The sequence below is a fragment of the Cryptosporidium sp. chipmunk genotype I genome (assembly GCF_004936735.1).
Source record: "Cryptosporidium sp. chipmunk genotype I strain 37763 chromosome Unknown contig_17, whole genome shotgun sequence".
Classification (NCBI taxonomy): Eukaryota; Apicomplexa; class Conoidasida; order Eucoccidiorida; family Cryptosporidiidae; genus Cryptosporidium; species Cryptosporidium sp. chipmunk genotype I.
In genome coordinates this window covers 509215-525843 of record NW_027125614.1, presented here as the reverse complement: position 1 = coordinate 525843, position 16629 = coordinate 509215, and the positions used below count along the sequence as shown (strand labels likewise).

At 30.1% G+C, this 16629-nt stretch overlaps 9 protein-coding genes across 9 annotated transcripts; 8 read left to right on the top strand and 1 right to left on the bottom strand.

The window, feature by feature from the left end:
• Positions 1-32: 32 nt before the first annotated feature.
• ELE39_001172 (exonuclease SBCC) lies at positions 33-2519 on the top strand (the record flags this gene model as incomplete). Its single annotated transcript, XM_067344211.1, has 1 exon — positions 33-2519. The coding sequence occupies one exon, from the start codon at positions 33-35 to the stop codon at positions 2517-2519; it is 2487 nt and encodes an 828-aa protein (XP_067200249.1).
• A 200-nt stretch (positions 2520-2719) lies between these two features.
• Positions 2720-4747, top strand: ELE39_001171 (cathepsin like thiol protease membrane associated; the record flags this gene model as incomplete). The annotated part of the gene is made up of 1 exon (XM_067344210.1): positions 2720-4747. One exon carries the CDS (start codon positions 2720-2722, stop codon positions 4745-4747), a length of 2028 nt encoding a protein of 675 aa, XP_067200248.1.
• A 164-nt stretch (positions 4748-4911) lies between these two features.
• Positions 4912-5444, top strand: ELE39_001170 (ubiquitin-conjugating enzyme e2; the record flags this gene model as incomplete). Its single annotated transcript, XM_067344209.1, has 2 exons — positions 4912-5061; positions 5115-5444. 2 exons carry the CDS (start codon positions 4912-4914, stop codon positions 5442-5444), a joined length of 480 nt encoding a protein of 159 aa, XP_067200247.1.
• Positions 5445-5561: 117 nt separating this feature from the next.
• On the top strand, positions 5562-7964 carry ELE39_001169 (putative low complexity; the record flags this gene model as incomplete). The annotated part of the gene is made up of 1 exon (XM_067344208.1): positions 5562-7964. The coding sequence occupies one exon, from the start codon at positions 5562-5564 to the stop codon at positions 7962-7964; it is 2403 nt and encodes an 800-aa protein (XP_067200246.1).
• A 156-nt stretch (positions 7965-8120) lies between these two features.
• On the top strand, positions 8121-10772 carry ELE39_001168 (AT hook motif-containing; the record flags this gene model as incomplete). Its single annotated transcript, XM_067344207.1, has 1 exon — positions 8121-10772. One exon carries the CDS (start codon positions 8121-8123, stop codon positions 10770-10772), a length of 2652 nt encoding a protein of 883 aa, XP_067200245.1.
• A 177-nt stretch (positions 10773-10949) lies between these two features.
• On the top strand, positions 10950-11747 carry ELE39_001167 (zinc binding C-rich s with KOW domains; the record flags this gene model as incomplete). Its single annotated transcript, XM_067344206.1, has 1 exon — positions 10950-11747. The coding sequence occupies one exon, from the start codon at positions 10950-10952 to the stop codon at positions 11745-11747; it is 798 nt and encodes a 265-aa protein (XP_067200244.1).
• A 37-nt stretch (positions 11748-11784) lies between these two features.
• Positions 11785-12326, bottom strand: ELE39_001166 (ubiquitin-conjugating enzyme family; the record flags this gene model as incomplete). The annotated part of the gene is made up of 4 exons (XM_067344205.1): positions 11785-11834; positions 11911-11973; positions 12021-12190; positions 12244-12326. 4 exons carry the CDS (start codon positions 12324-12326, stop codon positions 11785-11787), a joined length of 366 nt encoding a protein of 121 aa, XP_067200243.1.
• A 285-nt stretch (positions 12327-12611) lies between these two features.
• On the top strand, positions 12612-13784 carry ELE39_001165 (NOT2 NOT3 NOT5 family; the record flags this gene model as incomplete). Its single annotated transcript, XM_067344204.1, has 1 exon — positions 12612-13784. The coding sequence occupies one exon, from the start codon at positions 12612-12614 to the stop codon at positions 13782-13784; it is 1173 nt and encodes a 390-aa protein (XP_067200242.1).
• A 360-nt stretch (positions 13785-14144) lies between these two features.
• On the top strand, positions 14145-16604 carry ELE39_001164 (putative low complexity; the record flags this gene model as incomplete). Its single annotated transcript, XM_067344203.1, has 1 exon — positions 14145-16604. The coding sequence occupies one exon, from the start codon at positions 14145-14147 to the stop codon at positions 16602-16604; it is 2460 nt and encodes an 819-aa protein (XP_067200241.1).
• Between the last annotated feature and the right edge of the window lie 25 nt (positions 16605-16629).

Sequence of the window (16629 nt, the reverse complement as noted above, 5' to 3'; positions counted from 1 at the left end):
TCCATCAAACTCCTAGTGCCATTTTCTTAAAAATGTCATCAAAAATACCATCTTTAATTCGTCCTACTAATTTAAGGCAACCATCTACAATTTCTAGCAAAACAAAATCAGTCATTAACAGCCTGAGTGATAATATGAATAGACCAAATCCAGCAAAATCTTTAAAGAATGAGAATAAAGAAAATAACTCATTGAGTAGCAGATTTAATTCCCAGAGTTCCATGAATTTTAGAGTACCAAGAGTTGCATATTTATCAGATAAGCTTCAAAGTAGAAATTCTACAACTGAAATCAAGCATTCACCAAAAATTGTTGCAAAAAAAGGATCATCAAGCAATCAATTTAATCACAGCAATACACCTAAAAATATTTCAATTCAAAATACAGGTACTTCGAGTCTAAAAATAAAAAGAACTGGCAGAAATGATGTTAACAAATGCCTGGGTATTAGACAACAAAATTTGATAAAAGAGAGAGAATTACGTCTTGAAAAAACGAAGTTGAAATTAGAAGAAATAGACAGCAAGCATAGCCAAGAATTGCTACTCAGCAGGTTAATTGACTCTGAACTTAAACTCCAGCTGGAATACCTCGATGAAAATAACTCTAAATACTTGAAGGAAATTGAGATAATAAACGAGTTCGAGAAAACATTAAGATGTGAAATAATAAATTTGGAAAACAAACTTAATAAAATAGAGTATAATTTATCAAGCTTGAGAGATTTCAACAACATTAAAAGTTTAAATGATGATTTTAAATTACAGAATTTAAACATTGAACAAACAATTAAATTAATATCTAAAGAAATTTCAGAGTGCGATAAGTCGATTAAATTTTACGAACTTGAGATGGATGACGGAGAGTTAATAGTTGAAAACTTAAGAGTCCCATTCAACAAATCTGTAGAATATTCTTTAAATTTGGAGAAATTGTTGCAAAGTGACAAATTAATAATTAATCAACTCCAATTTAGGCTTCACAAGTTTAAAAAAAGTCCAAAGTTTGTCTGCAGAACGTATTCTTCTGAAATACCGCAGACATCAAAAGTTCATATTTCTATTCCTTCATGCAAAAAAAAAATTACAACTGTTGAAAAAATTGAGAACGAGAATATTTACCAGTTCACTTCTCAAAAAAATGAAGATTTCGGAAATAACTTAAAATTAAAGGTTGACATTAAAAAGTTTCAGTTTAGCATTGGAACGGAAACTATTAGATTTGATAAGATAATTGAATTTGATGATACTAAGAGGCCTTCAACATTATTATTGACCAACCTGTCTTTAATTGATCAACATATTTCAAGTATTATTGAGGAAATTGACGAGCCACAATCGCAGACATCTTTCCAACCAAAAATTCATTATAAAAATAATATAATTAGAAGGCAATCATTATTACATTCAAAAATTGACTCTGAAACAAAAAAAAAAAATCCGTTTAACATAGACTCACTAAATAACAATTATGAAAAAAGTACGCACTACTTGATCGATATTAACGAACAAAAAGAAGTTGAAATGGATATACTATTATTAATTAACGATCTTTTCAATAGTGTCAAACTAGTTTTTAGTGAAAAGAGTGATTTGTATGATAAATCAAAAAGAGATAACGATCCAATCTTTGAAATTTCTCCTATTTTTATTACTAATGTCGGATCAAATTCTACTGCATCAAGACAAACCTTCTGGGGGACGAATAATGGTAGGATAGTGTCAATCAGTGACGGTATTAGCGAATATAATGATATACAGGGAATTGAAGGCCATATTAAAAAAATTCCGGGCATTCTTCACTCAGTAATATTTCAAATATATCAAAATATTAATAACTCATCGTTATTTAATTGGAAATTTAGTGCAAACATACTAATGCAAAAATCAATTAATACTCATAAAAATATTGAAAATGACTCTAGTCAAGTAGATTTAAGAGCACAGAAACCATTTGAAAGTGAGAAACTATTAAAATTTGACGGAGGGTTAACTGGCTGCATTGCTTCAACAGAACAAAACTTATGTTCTGAAAATTTTGCAATTGGAAATAACACAAAATCGAACAGTAGTAATATTCTTTCAGGAATGTTTTCTCATAAGAAAACAATTTACAAATCAGCAACCATAACTAATTGTGAGCATAAATCTTCGGAAGAATTTATTTCTCAAATATATAGAGAGATACAGACTTTATCTCCGAATTTCTTGGGCTCAATCAATGCATATAACCTGAAAGAAGAAGAATTTATTAACCTATCCAAAGAATCTCCAAGTTTTCACCTAATTATAATTCTGAAATTAGAAGCAATAACTTCAAACTCCTCGATTTCCTCAAATATAGTCCTTACTGATTTCTTTATAGATGAAGATGGCGCTGCCGACAATAACATTGCTGACTATATTTCTATTGTAAAAGGTAATCCTGCTAACAACCAATTCATGGATATTCTCTGTCAGCTAAGAATGAATGCCCAGGCTGAACCTTTAATTTATACCCTTATTCATTCAATCATTTAGGACAGTTTTTATTTCTTAATTTTTTTTTTTTTACATTATAGCTGTTTCTGGCGGCATTCACAATGCACACGTCAAATTACGTGGGGTTGATATTTTCCGTGAAATTCATGTATTATTTCTTAGTTATAGTTGATATTAAGGGGAAATAACTTTAAAATTTTCATTTTTATTTCTCTACTCTCAAATAATTATTTATTAGAATGCAAATTGCATTCCCAGGAGAAATTCTTCATTTTTCAAATAAGTCATGTGGAAAGAAACGAAATGCCTTTATTATATTTCTTAAATTTGTTGGTTTTGTCTCATTGATTACAAAAATTCATTGTAATTTATTATATAATGGAAATCATTCCATAGAAAATAATGAATTTGGTGTGAATCATGCACTATCACAAGAAAAAAATGTTTACTCCGTAGTGATTGGAAAAAAAAACGAAACAGATACCGAAAGATATTTTCTAAATAACTACTCTAGTCAAGAAAGCTCCACTAAAATAGTAAGTAATGGCATTAAAGGCATCTTAAAAAAGGGTTTCCAAAGTAATGCTAACATTTTTGAGGAAAATAATTCAACTTCTAAATTTTTCAACCCATTTGAATTTAATTTTTCATTAGATGTTTATCAATGTGTAAGCAAATACGAGGAGCTAAAAAAATATCTTCAAAAAATCTCGCTGATTTTTTACTTATCAAATAGAACTCATGAGCTTGAAAATGAGGATTTAAATAATAATTCTAGTAACATCTGGAAAATTGAGAATGATAAAGTTTCAAATACCACAATTAAGATGAACATAGCAACTAATTCTGGAGAGGTAGACAATCATCTTGATATACTTATTCACCCTGGAATATTTGTTAAATCTGTTCACAGAACAAGTATCACGTGGATAGATAGACTGTTGGATATTTCAAATATCAATTCAATTCCCATGAATCTATTAAATTTAACAAATAATCAAGATAATAGTAAATCAATTATAAATTGTATCTGTATATTTGTTTCTGAAGTCCAAATAAATTTAGGGCTGAACAGGTCTTCCTTAGAAGGATGTAATATAAAGATTCAAGAGATCATTGCGGCAATAAAATCAAATCCAGAAGCAAAATTTGAACTGACTCAATTATCGCTAAATCGTCCTCCTTCCAAATTAGTTGTTCCTAAAAATTTAAGGAATAAGGTAACTGGATCTAGCTGGAAAGAATCTATTGCAGAAGGGAAAGAACTTCTATCTGAAAATTTGTTTGGTAGATCTGAGCATAAACTTGAATTCACATACAACACTGGTAGTGAAATCTTAAGGCAGTTGAGTACCGAAAACCCAAGAATTGATGATAAAAGTGGCGAAACTAATGAGGCAAGAAATGAAAATCTGTATTTTGACTCACGTGATGTTAATGGTGAATCCTGTGTATATATACCCTTCGATCAAGGTAAATGCGGAGGATGTTACGCGTTTGTTGTTAGTGCGTCAATAAGTATTTCAAATTGTATACAAAAATCGGAACTACCTGCACCACTATCTCCTCAACAAATAATTGATTGCAGCGAAAGTTTTGGGAACTTAGGATGTGATGGTGGATTTTATTCAAATGGATGGAGTTACTTACTTGAACAAAATGTGCCAAGGAACTACATTTGTTCATGGGATGAATACCCATATATCGACTCATTAAGTAGCTGCAAGGCAAACGTCTGTAATGGTTGTTTGAGCATAAGCAAATATAACGTTTTCACTGGGCTCGCGCTAAATGGTGATGATGGTTGGGATTTTGTGACGACAATTCTACCTAAAGTTGGGTCAATTTCATTAAGTATAAATTCCGATCTACCAGGCTTTAGTAGCTATTCAGATGGAATTTATAGGGCACCAAAGTGCACAACCTTCTCTGAACTGAACCATGCAGTAATTATGGTCGGATTTGGAATAAACAATAATGGTGATAAATACTATGTAATACAAAACAGTTGGGGAGCGTCATGGGGAATAGGTGGTTTTATGAACGTTTCTGCAAATTCGTGTGATATGTTTTGGTATCCTGGTATTATCCGTCAAGCATCACAAGAATCTATGCCAGATGAATGCAAAGGAAATAAATTGCTGCTTACTGGTCCGGGAGAAGTAAACAAAGTGCAAAAAAATTCTAAAGCATACAATATTTTTGTGAAAAAACCAAACTACGGAATTTACTTATTAATTTATATATTATTGTTGTTGTACTTGTAGCATAATAAATTATTAGTCCAGCTTTTTTTAAAAAAATTAATTTCTATTCAATTTTTTATCTAATTAATAAGTAGCTATACGTATTACCCTCTAAATTCCGGGAAATCAAACATATATTAGAGTTAAATTAATGAATTGTATGAATTTTTAAAATAATTGATAGAATGAGTTTTTCGAGGAAGAGAATTGCTCAAGAGAGAGCAGAGTGGCGAAAAGACCATCCAGTTGGATTTTCAGCAAAATATGCTCCATCTGAGGATGGGGAAGGCCAAGATATGATGAAATGGATATGCAAGATTCCAGGTAAAAGTGGGGTAAGTTTAGTAATTTGTCAGTTAAAACAACTATTACTGTTATATAATGCTAGACTCTCTGGGAAAATGGTGAATATACACTGAATGTAACATTCCCTGAAGACTACCCTGCAAAGCCCCCCAAGTGTATTTTTCAGCCACCATTGTTTCATCCCAACATATATCCTTCAGGAACAGTTTGTCTTTCTATTCTTAACGAAGATGAAGATTGGAAACCCTCCATTACCATGAAACAAATTTTACTAGGTATCCAAGATCTTTTAGATAATCCAAATATTAAATCCCCAGCTCAAGCTGAGTCATATCAGCTTTACTCAAATAATAGAGCAGAATATAATAGAAGAATTAAACAACAGGCTTTGCAAAATAGGCCTTCTGATTGATAGGCGTGCCCGCTATTTTTTAAAAAATCCGGTTGAAATTTTTTTTAGGTTCCAATGTTATAATCGATTTTTCTAATCGTATCTTTATTTTTCGCACAATGGGATAATTGCTAAATAATGATAGGGAATGAGATCCATATTGTACAGTACCACCCCCCAATAAACTGGGGTCTTCTTTGGAGTGATTTAATCTCAGGGAGAACCAGTAATAAAACTCTCGAAAGGTACTCACTTAATCTTATATATACACTTGTTTCTTGCAGTGACAGGACGATTGATAGTTTATCTAGAGTATTCTCTCGAATAATTTCCAATGAGTTCCAAAGTAATATCGTTTTGCGGAAGTTAGGCTTTTTTGTCTCTAGTAGATTGAACGAGAAGTTGTATAAAATTGATGTATGTCTAAGTTCCAGACGAATTTATCAATGTATAATTGATTTATGGTTAAAATCGGATAAGGAATTCGAATCTATTTCTTCCAATATTACTAAAAATGAAATTAGAAGAAACTCCCATCAAGACACGGAACAAATATTTTATAGCCAACTAAACACTAGTTTTATTAATATTTTAAGAAACATCATAAAGAAATGCGGTGATGTAAATAAAAATATTACTATTTGGAGTATAATACCGGAAAATAATATGGAGCTTAAATCAACACTTGAATCAATTGAAGATGATACGACGTCTATTAAAATTATTGAAGGGCTATTGAACATATGTTTGAATGACTTGCAAAGAGAATTTTTTAACTTGAGAAATATAAAAATCAACCTGGTTCTAATAATTAAATATTCGAATGCACTTCTTTCTATAAGCAATGATAAAAGACCTATTATTGTTGCAAATCAAAATAATCATCAAATTAAAATATCTTGTATAGATTCAAGATGTTTGTTAAGTTATTCAGATGTAATAATTGCGAATTCATTGAATCTGTTAACATTAAGGTTGGACTTTTCAAACCTATTCTTTGGTGGTAATGCGATCTTAACATTATTTGCCGAAAAAAATAATTATTTATTGAATTATGTAGATAGCAATACTTGCAATAATGAACATATTTATAGAAAGATCGACTCAACAAATTTATCTGATTCAGAAGAAGGAGAAGTAGTGGAACAGGAAAATATTATCACAATTATGGAAGACGAATTTCAAAAAAAAGGATGGATCAAGTTGGTTGATAACATTTCTATGAAAATAATAGGTTTTGTACCTCCCCATTGGAGTCCAACTGCTATTAAACTATTTCCTTTAACATCTCCTGTTGGAAGGAATAGTTTTAAATTATTAAAAGAAGTATATCATTCTTTGAATTTTGGTAGTATTTTATTGGGAATCAATGATATACCTTCTGCTGCTTTAATCATTAACTTTTTTAAAATGAAGAATATAAATTACGACAAAGTCATTTCAAAAAATGATTTTATTAAACAAATAAGTGAAATTAAACGTTCATGTGATAATGGACGTGCATCTACAAGTTTTAAGAGAAACTTGTTTAATCTAGTGATAATTAACCGTAAACCTATCATTCCTTTACCTATTTCTAGGAAATTTCAATGCGAAAATAAAATAAATATGACGATTAATATCAATATTTCACAAATTGATGATAAATATATTCTCTTTGCTTCAGGTAAATTTCAAGAGTTATTTCATAAAGTTGAAACTGCCATTGATCTTAACATTCATATTAAAAAAAATATTTATTGTATGGTTGATTTTTGTAATTTGCAAAAAAAAACCAAATATTTGGATACAATTTTAACAAAAAAATTAAATTTTAGTCAGGAAATTTGCAATTCAATCAAAATTATAATGACTAGTTTGCCTTCGTTACTCACAGAATTTGAATATTTTATCTCCAAGCGAATTAAGAGTCAAGACGAAATTTGTGGCTTAAAAGACTCTGTTTCAAATTTGGAAGATGAGAAAGAACATTTTGAGTCAAAATTTTGCGTAAGAAAATCTAAGTTAGTCGATTTTATTTTCCCAAATATTAATGGAATTGAAAGAAAAATGGTTTTTAATAGTTTTTTGAAAACAAAAATCAACAATTGCCAATCAAATAAAATTCAGGATTCACAATTATTGGTTTCAAAACTTGACAAATATTTTTCTTTACTATTAGGTGAATTGCCGATGAATGGTTGTTTGTTTAGTTGCAAGGGAATTAATTCAGAAATAATTAATGCAATTATTTCTGATAGAGAATTTGTCATGCAAAGCGTACCAAAATTATTTTGGCTCTCAATTTACTATCTTATAAATTCAATGAAATATATTTCAAGAGAGCATCAACGTATATTTTATATAATAAGTAGTGGTAAGGATTTTGAGCCGTCTATTCACTTAGAAATTCCTAATTCTAAAAATGATAATCTATTTCAAGTCATTGAATCCAATGATTGCACTGCTAAAATTAGTTATGTTGGCAAAACGCTATCGAAAATTGATAAATATAGTAAATTTGACTCAACTCATTACTGTAAGAGGTTGAACTTTGAATAAAAATATATTTAATAACTAATACTTTATTTTTAAATAAATAATTTTTTTAAGCTCGAATTATCTATATCGCTCTTTTTTGAATATGAAGCTTTTTTTACAATCGACATATAATAATAAATTTTAGTATATTATTATTTGTATTTTTCTAAATTATTAATGCAATTTTCGAAATCTCAAAGCTTTCGGGGCTCAATTTCGACGGCTGAAAATGAACAGCAATTATTCAATGACAATAATAGATCAATATTTGGTGATCGTTTATACTTTTTCAATTACGAAGATGAGTTAAAAGATGACTTAAATTTAACACTCAACTCTGGAGAGAAAAAAACTCTTGAAAATGATGATTATATCGAAACTTGGCAAGGAAACGACGAAGGTCTTATATGGGGAAAAAAGGAAGCAAGGGACAAAAGTTGGAAAGAAGAATGGATTGAACAAAGGAATATTCCTAAAGATTCGAATATGTCGCAAGTGTCTTATAGTGAAGATGAGTTACCAAAAAACAATAATTTCCAGTCTTTAAGAAATGAATTAAGTGAGAAGGGCAATGAAGAGGAAGATTTTTCTGTAAGCAAAAAGTTTGAAAATTGGAATAGAGCATCACTTGGCCAATTAATCGGCGTAGATTATAGAAAAAACAGAAGATGGAAAGAAAAGTGGTTTAGAAGAGGAAGAAGACTTTTTGTTAGAAAGTTTGTACAGCAACTTTGTGAAAATAATTCACGAGTATTAAACGTGTGGTTTGAAGATTCTGAGTTTAATTTGGACCCAATCAACATTGAACAGAATAAATCTAACTGGAAGTTAGTTAGGAATAACAAATATGGAAAAAAAATATCAGACCAAAAAGAATGGAAGGAATCAAATGATTTCTACAATGATTATAATATAATTTTGTACGAGGAAAGGGGAGTTTCCAGTGGGTCTAACAATTACCCCTATTATTATTCTAAAAGAAAGAAAGTATACAAAGATAATTCAGAAATTATATATTCCAAGTATTACAAAGGGAATAATGAAAAAAATGAAACCTTTGATATTGAAACAATCACTTCCAGATATAATGAATCAGACAATCTAACCCTTAATGAATTAAGCCTCACTAATTCAGTTAAAGACACTAAATATTCTGAATCCTGGAATGAGTGCATTGAAATAGATAGTTATGGGAATAAAAAAGGCAGAAAATATGGCAGCAAAGACAAAACTGAATGGCATGAAGTTTGGTTCGAAGAAATTGATGGGTCAAAAGAATATGACATTTGGTATGAAAATGGTGAAATGCAATGGGGAGAAAAAATGGGTTATTCCAAATCAAATAATGAAAGCTTTAAAGTTAAATGGGAAGAGAAAAAAAAACAAGGAGAGTTGAGACGAGAAAAATACATTGAGAAAAGTTGGGAGAAGGTTGGAGAACAAAATTCTTGGGGAGAAAAATTTTCGGAATGTGTTGACCAAACATCAATAGGAAAGAAAGTTCAGTTGTTAAAAGAAAATTGGTATAATAACGGAACTGAAGTTTTTAAAGAAAAATTCAATGAAGATTCACAATTTAACGATCGGGATGAAGACGAATTGCCTATTTTAATTTTCAGAAGCGGAGAAAAAAGAGGTGAAAGATTAGCTACTGGTGAGACGTGGTCTGAAGATTGGAATGAGAATCTCAGAAAATGCGAAGTAAATAGAAAAATTATAAGAACAAAGCTATTTACTGACAAATGGTGGACAAAAAAAAGTGGTGAAAAATGGGGGGAAAAGAAAACAATTAAGTTAAAACAGGAATCTAGTCATGATCAGGAGTTGAAAATATTGGATAAAAAAGATTTAGATCCAATATTACAAAACGAACATTTATACGTTGAAAATACTGAATCATGGTACTCATCTGAGTTTGAGGAATACTCTGATACTTGGGAAACTGATGGTTTGAATCAACATGGCTATAAAAAAGGAATAGACAGAAAACAAAATAACAATAGGTTTATAAAATGGGAAGAAGAATGGAACAAGGATCATTTAAAGGAGCTAAAAAAGAAATGTACTTGGGAATTAATGGACGAAACCGGATTAATCGAGGTCTGGACAGAAGATAAATTTCAAGATGAGTCAGGAAATTTTATAGTGAATAAGAGGGGTAAAAAATATAATCTTGATAATCGCATTGAAATACTTGAAGAATGGGAAGAAACATGCAATGATGATGGTAATGGAAACGTATATACAAAAAAACAAGGAAAAGGCAGAGAGAACTGGTATTTAGATGAATTTGGTAAGTCGGAATGCACAGGAGAACAATGGGCAGTAAAACAAGGTTTCGATAATGAAGGAAGTTGGTCAGAAAGGTGGTCAGAAAGGTCAGGTTATAAAGAAGCATGGAAGAAGGGAGAAAATCGTTATGGAGATAAATGGGAGGAGGAGTGGAAAGAAGACTTCGAAAATAAGTGGAAATGGGCAAGGAAAAGCGGTGAAAATAATATTGGAGATAGATGGAAAGAAGAATGGAGGGAGGAGGTTGATATTGCAAGTCATATTAGTAAGAAAAGCGCATCAAAGAAAGGCAAAAAAATGATTAGTGGTGAGGAGTGGAGCGAAGAATGGGGAGAATTATATTATGGAATAGGAAACGAATTCATGGGTGATGGAGGAGTGTATGCTGAACATATGGAAAAATGGGCTAATAAATATGCAACAGATGGAAGCGGCAATGAATGGGGAAATTCATGGGGAGATATGTGGAGTTGGTCTACAAAGGTAAAATCTTGGGGCGAAAAGTGGGAGAACAGCCATATAACAGAAAAATGGTAACTGAATTTTAAACTTTCTTAGACAAGAATATATTTTTTTCTTTTAATAAAAATGTGTAATTGGGTTTATACCAGATTTATTTTTTTAATTAATATTTCAAATAATTTTTTTTTTACGAGTTTTATTTTTAATTAAAAGGATAATAAAAATAAATAATTTTATATATAAAGTTATTACATGCCAAAAGCTGAAGTCGGAACAGTTAAGTGGTTTTCTAAACAAATTAAGTCCAAAGGATTACAAAAGCTAAAATGGTATTGTCAGTTATGTGAAAAACAATGTAGAGATGAGAATGGTTTTAAATGCCACAGAATGTCTGATGCACATTTGAGACAGATGGAAGTTTTTGAACAAAACTCCAAAAAAATGCTTAATGATTATAGTAAACAATTTGAGCTTGCGTTTATGAAACTGATGAAAACAAGATATTCAAGGGCAAAAGTACTTGCAAATACAGTTTATAATGATATGATTCATGATAGAAACCACATCCATATGAACTCGACAATTTGGACAACTCTGACAGAATTTATTCACTATCTGAGCAATACGAACAAATGTACAATTGAATATTCTGATAAAGGATGGTATATCCAGTACAATGATCATGATGGCGAAAAAAAGGATAGAACTTTTGATTCAAAGAAAAAATTCAAATTTACAGAAGAATACAAAAAAGAGCAACGAATAGGAGTTGCAATCGAATCAAACTCTTTATTGAACCAAAGAAAGTCTATTAATCAAAGATGCCCGACAGTGTTATTAAGGAGCAGAGGTAATTTCGAAGAAAATGGCGGGAAGATTTCAATTCAAATCAATAACAATAAAAGTAGTATTTCCGGGCACAATGTAGTTCAAAATCTGTTTAGTTCTCAAGAACAAGACTTCACTTACAATAGCAATCTTGAAATCCAGAATCGTTATCGAGAAAAATATAGAGTGAGAAGTAGTAGCTTGTCTAGAGAAGGATATTAGCGTAGTATTCATTTATATTTATATTTGCCTGCAAACTCTAATGAGTACATTCTTGCCATATTATTGAATCCTTTTTTATCTCCGCACCTCAAAATATTGCCTGCATCACAATTTAATGGGCTGTTGGGATTTGGTTCGCATAAGATAGATATTATTGCCCTACAAACGGCATGTAGGGTCCATGCTGGCGTCCAGTTATCCTTAATAACATCAATGCAAATTTCTCCTATGATTTATTATTCACGAAAAGTAGTATTGGAGTTTATTACTCACCAGTTAAGAAGTTTACATTTGGATGGAAAATAGGTGTCATAAATTTTACAGATGGGGGCAATATTGGATATTGCGGTGACACAATAATTTCGATTTTAAAGACAAATCCTTCATATGGTGTTTCGTTTGGTCCTACTATTTCGGCGTTCCAATGCATTAGGTCATTTTCTCTTAAGAAGAAATATGTGTCGATAGTTATTTCCTATTTAATATCAAAACTTACGATGGGATTAATCTAATATCAGTATCTTTATTTCTGGCAGAATCTTTTAACTCAATAATAAGCCTACTTTTACATGCACTCATCTTCTGCATATAAAATTTATTCTTTATTTAAATTATGTAGACAATATTAAACCGCCATATAAATTTTTCTTCTGAATTGGAAAAGATTGAATATAGTAATGCAATATTATTATTAGATTGATTTTGGAAGAGATATTGTAGGGCATTAATACAAGTTTAAACAAGTTTTTAGGCTGAATTCATTTTGGATAGTCAGATTTAATTGGATAGCAACATTGTTATTTTTTTTCTCTAATATATTTATAACAATTATTAAAATAGCATATTAATCCTTGTATTGTTGAAATGGTAGATTGTGAATTAAATCTGATATACTCAATTTTTTCAAAATGTGAAAGTGATCTGAAAGCTATAGTATCTATTATTAATATTTTATCGAAAAATAAATATGAAGTTAATAAGTTTGAGGCAGAAATTAGAGAAATTAAAGAAAAACTACGTATTGTGGAGAAGAAGGTAATAGAAAGTAGAATTATATCATCAAATCTAACGGATTTGGTTTCTGAGAAGTATATCTTGGAGAAATGTCATGAGTCGCTGCAATCTTTAAAGGGATCTATTATTAACTTTAGAGAAATAAAAATGATTATCAATGATTTTTCAAATTCCGACAAAAAATCACAAATAAGTGATTGTGAATCAAAGTCCGTAAGCGATCTTTTAAATGATAAATTTTCTGAACTAAGAATTGATGGTGAGGTTAAAACTAGCCAAATTAACACTGATAATTATATTATGGGCAGTTTTAATACAGAAAAACCTAATAACGATGATGATTTTTATGCTGGTGAAAGAATTATTAAACCTGAAGATGATGCAGAAAAATCAATTGAAACTGCAGATGAATATAAAAATTCGATAGGATTTCGTGTGGATGTATTTAAACATTTAAACACAGATATTCTAGATAATTCATTTAATAACAAACTCGAAATACAAGACTCAATTGGTAAGCATATTCAATATACTCCTAGAATGATTTGGCATAATCCAAGATCTGATTTTCCTTCTTCACCGCTTGAAAAGTTTACGAACCCTTCGTTTTTTGATAAGCTAGCTTTGGATACTCTACTTTTTATTTTTTATTTTCAACAAGGAACTTTTCAACAGTTCTTGTCTATTCAGGAGCTTAAAAGAAAAAAATGGCAATTTCATAAAAAATGCTTTGCTTGGTTTTATAAGAGATCTGATTCAAAAATTACTACAGAAGATGCCGAAGTTGCAGATTATATATACTTCGATTTTGAGAAAGATTGGTGTCAAAAAATAAAAAATGACTTTACATTTGAATATATTCACTTGGATGATACACCCCTAGTTTTTAACAAAAAAATTGAATCTAACGCTTGTTACAACAGTAGAGTTTGCGTTGATAAAGATCAAATAAATTTTAATTCAGATATTTCTGAAAAAATTGTCAATACTGACAGTGTAATTAATGATCCTTCAAATACATAGTTTTACTTTTGTTTATTTTTGAAAATGGTACTATTTGATATCATGGAATGGGTGTTACACGCATTTCACGGTTTTAGCAAGATTCATTAGATAACTTAAATTAGAGTAATTATATAGTTTCAATTTTTTATCGTTACAAATTTTGCTTTTTTTGATTAAATTGTAAATGCGTGAATAAACCGCCAAAATTGCATGTATTGACCATGATTATTCTAAACAGGAAAATTCGAAATCAAAGGTAATTAGCATAGAAATTTCATTATATTGATAAAGATAATCATCATTTATACGTTATTTCAAATTAGGAAGCTTTATTCTCGTAAATATATTGAATAATCTAGCTAAATTTTGAATTGGACAATGAGTGAACATCAAAGATTAACTAAGAAGGTTAGCCCTTCATTCAAAAGTGTTAAACTGCTTAATAGACCTTTAAAAGGAAAAGGCAATAACCATGATGAGCTAGATTCTGTAAGGCCAGAAGAACTTAGCTCCCCAAATAAACCAATTAGTCCAATAAAAGGATTGCTTAAGCCGAGACAAAAAAATACAAGTACTATTCAAGATTCGAATATTAAGCCACCTCCTTCAGATATTGGAATATTTAATATTGGTCAAGCATCTGGAAATGTAGCCATTAGTTCGAGCGCAAATCTACCAGAGGCATTATTGGCAGAAGCAATAAAAAATAATCGTGTAAAGCTACCTGGATATTTAGATTTACCAGGAAAACTTAGTAAAAACCTTGACAAGGGAATCGCAGGTTTAACACCCGGAGTTTCAACAGATTCAGGAAGAATTCATGATAATCTAGATAGGTTAAAAAATGAATTTTGTAGATTTATTGATTTCAAATATCATGCAAGCACAATTGGGAATACCGATCTAGAACAAAGAATTTTTTTAAGAAATTCTTTTGAAAAGTTAAAGGAAGTAGATTACCCAACAATTAAAATGCAACAGTGGAATGAATATCAAAATTTGCTTTTGGAGCAGAAAAAGAACTTGCTACTGTTTCAAAAAAGTAGAGGAGGAGATCAGCCATTAGATGATGCTTGGTGCCAAACAGATGACCACTCATTTGATGAGTTTGTAAACAACCAGATAAAGTTAAGGTTCGATAAGTTAAAGGAAATTAAGATGAAGAGGTTATCATTGAAAAGAAGGCTTTATTTAAAAGGATATTTTGATATTACCGATTTTGATGACATTGAGCAAATATACGATGATAAAATGCTCATCAGATTAGGTTTAGATAATCAATTTGTTAATGACTCCTCAGAGGACGAACTGGATGATATGATGGATTTTGTTGAAAAGATAGATTCGGATGGTAGAATAGAATATAATAATTATCAAATTAGGCAAATTTTAAGCGTATACGATAAGAAATTTAAACGAAGGTGTAAACCAGATTACTATCAATTTTTCTTCGGATATTTGGATTATGAAAAAGAGAAGAAAGATAAAAGACTTGGCTTGTATAAACTTCGTGAATCAGAAAGAACTCCGAAGGAATTAAAACTTAAGCTCGTTGATTTTCTTGACAAAAAATTAAGTTGGACCGAGATTGAAACTCCATGGGAATGGGAGCGTGACTTCGCAATTGATGAAATTAGTCCTTTAAAAAGAGGTTCACCTAAAATAAGATTGAGCGATATGGACTCATCACTGGTTAAAAAGGGCATTCCAAATGAATTCTTACAAGAGTTAACTGAAATCAGAAAGGAATACAGACGGGAATTATTGGATAATTCTTTGAGAAAATTCGAAATGGAAGGGACATCAAGAAATATTTCAGATAATTTATCAATTAACAGAGAGCTTATGAAGAATGAAATGTATGGAAGTGAGAGGAACAATCATTATAAAGAATTTATTAACAAGTTAAAAGAAGAAAGTGACTATTGTGAAACCAATTTGCCATCCAAATTTAAAAACGATTATACTTTAAAAAATAAATTAACCAATAGGGTCAAGTTTAAGAATGAACCGGAGGTATTTAACCAAAAAAACTTTGATGAGCAAAAATATAAAATAATAATTGAAAGAGAAGAAAATAACTCTGGTTTTAATATAAATGAAATTGGTTTATCTAATTCCCATGATACTAAAGTTGATAGCCATCAATCAAATATGGATCCAGATCTTACTTCAAAACTTGAAGATGAGATTTTAATCAATTTGAACAAGCTTATTTTAACTAAAGGAATTTCAGATGAATTAAAAAATGATCTGGTTAAACATTTAGAAAAAATATTGCAAGAAACAAATCGAAATATACCCTATCTTGAATCCTGTATTATTAAAAAAGAGTTTACAGACCAAAGCAAAAATTTATCGGGAAATAAAGTATCTCAGACTAAGATCAAACCGATAATAAATCATTCTAAACATTTAAATGGATTAATAAATGTAACTGCCTCTAGAATTCAAGAAAGGAATAAAAATCTTGACGAATTAATCAATGGAAAGGATGCAAATCCGATTAATACTACTATGCAATCAGAACAAAAAAGAGTGAAATCTAACATGGATATTGACAGTATTGAACAAAATTTAAATATACTACGTAGTGCTGCTGGAATATTGCAGGTATTAAGCGAAGTAGAAGAAGAGTCGAACTTGATAAACAATCACGACAAACTAAAAAAAATAGTATCTGAAAAGGTAGAAAATAATGAGTTTGATTTAGAGATTAGTGAAATAAAAATAATTGAAGATGGAGTTGAGGCGTTAATAAGAGAAATTCTAGATAAAAGGAAAATAGGAAAGCAAAAACCAAAATCTGAAACTAGAGAACTAGGTCAGATGGAATAGATAAAAATACAATAAATCAGAGTTA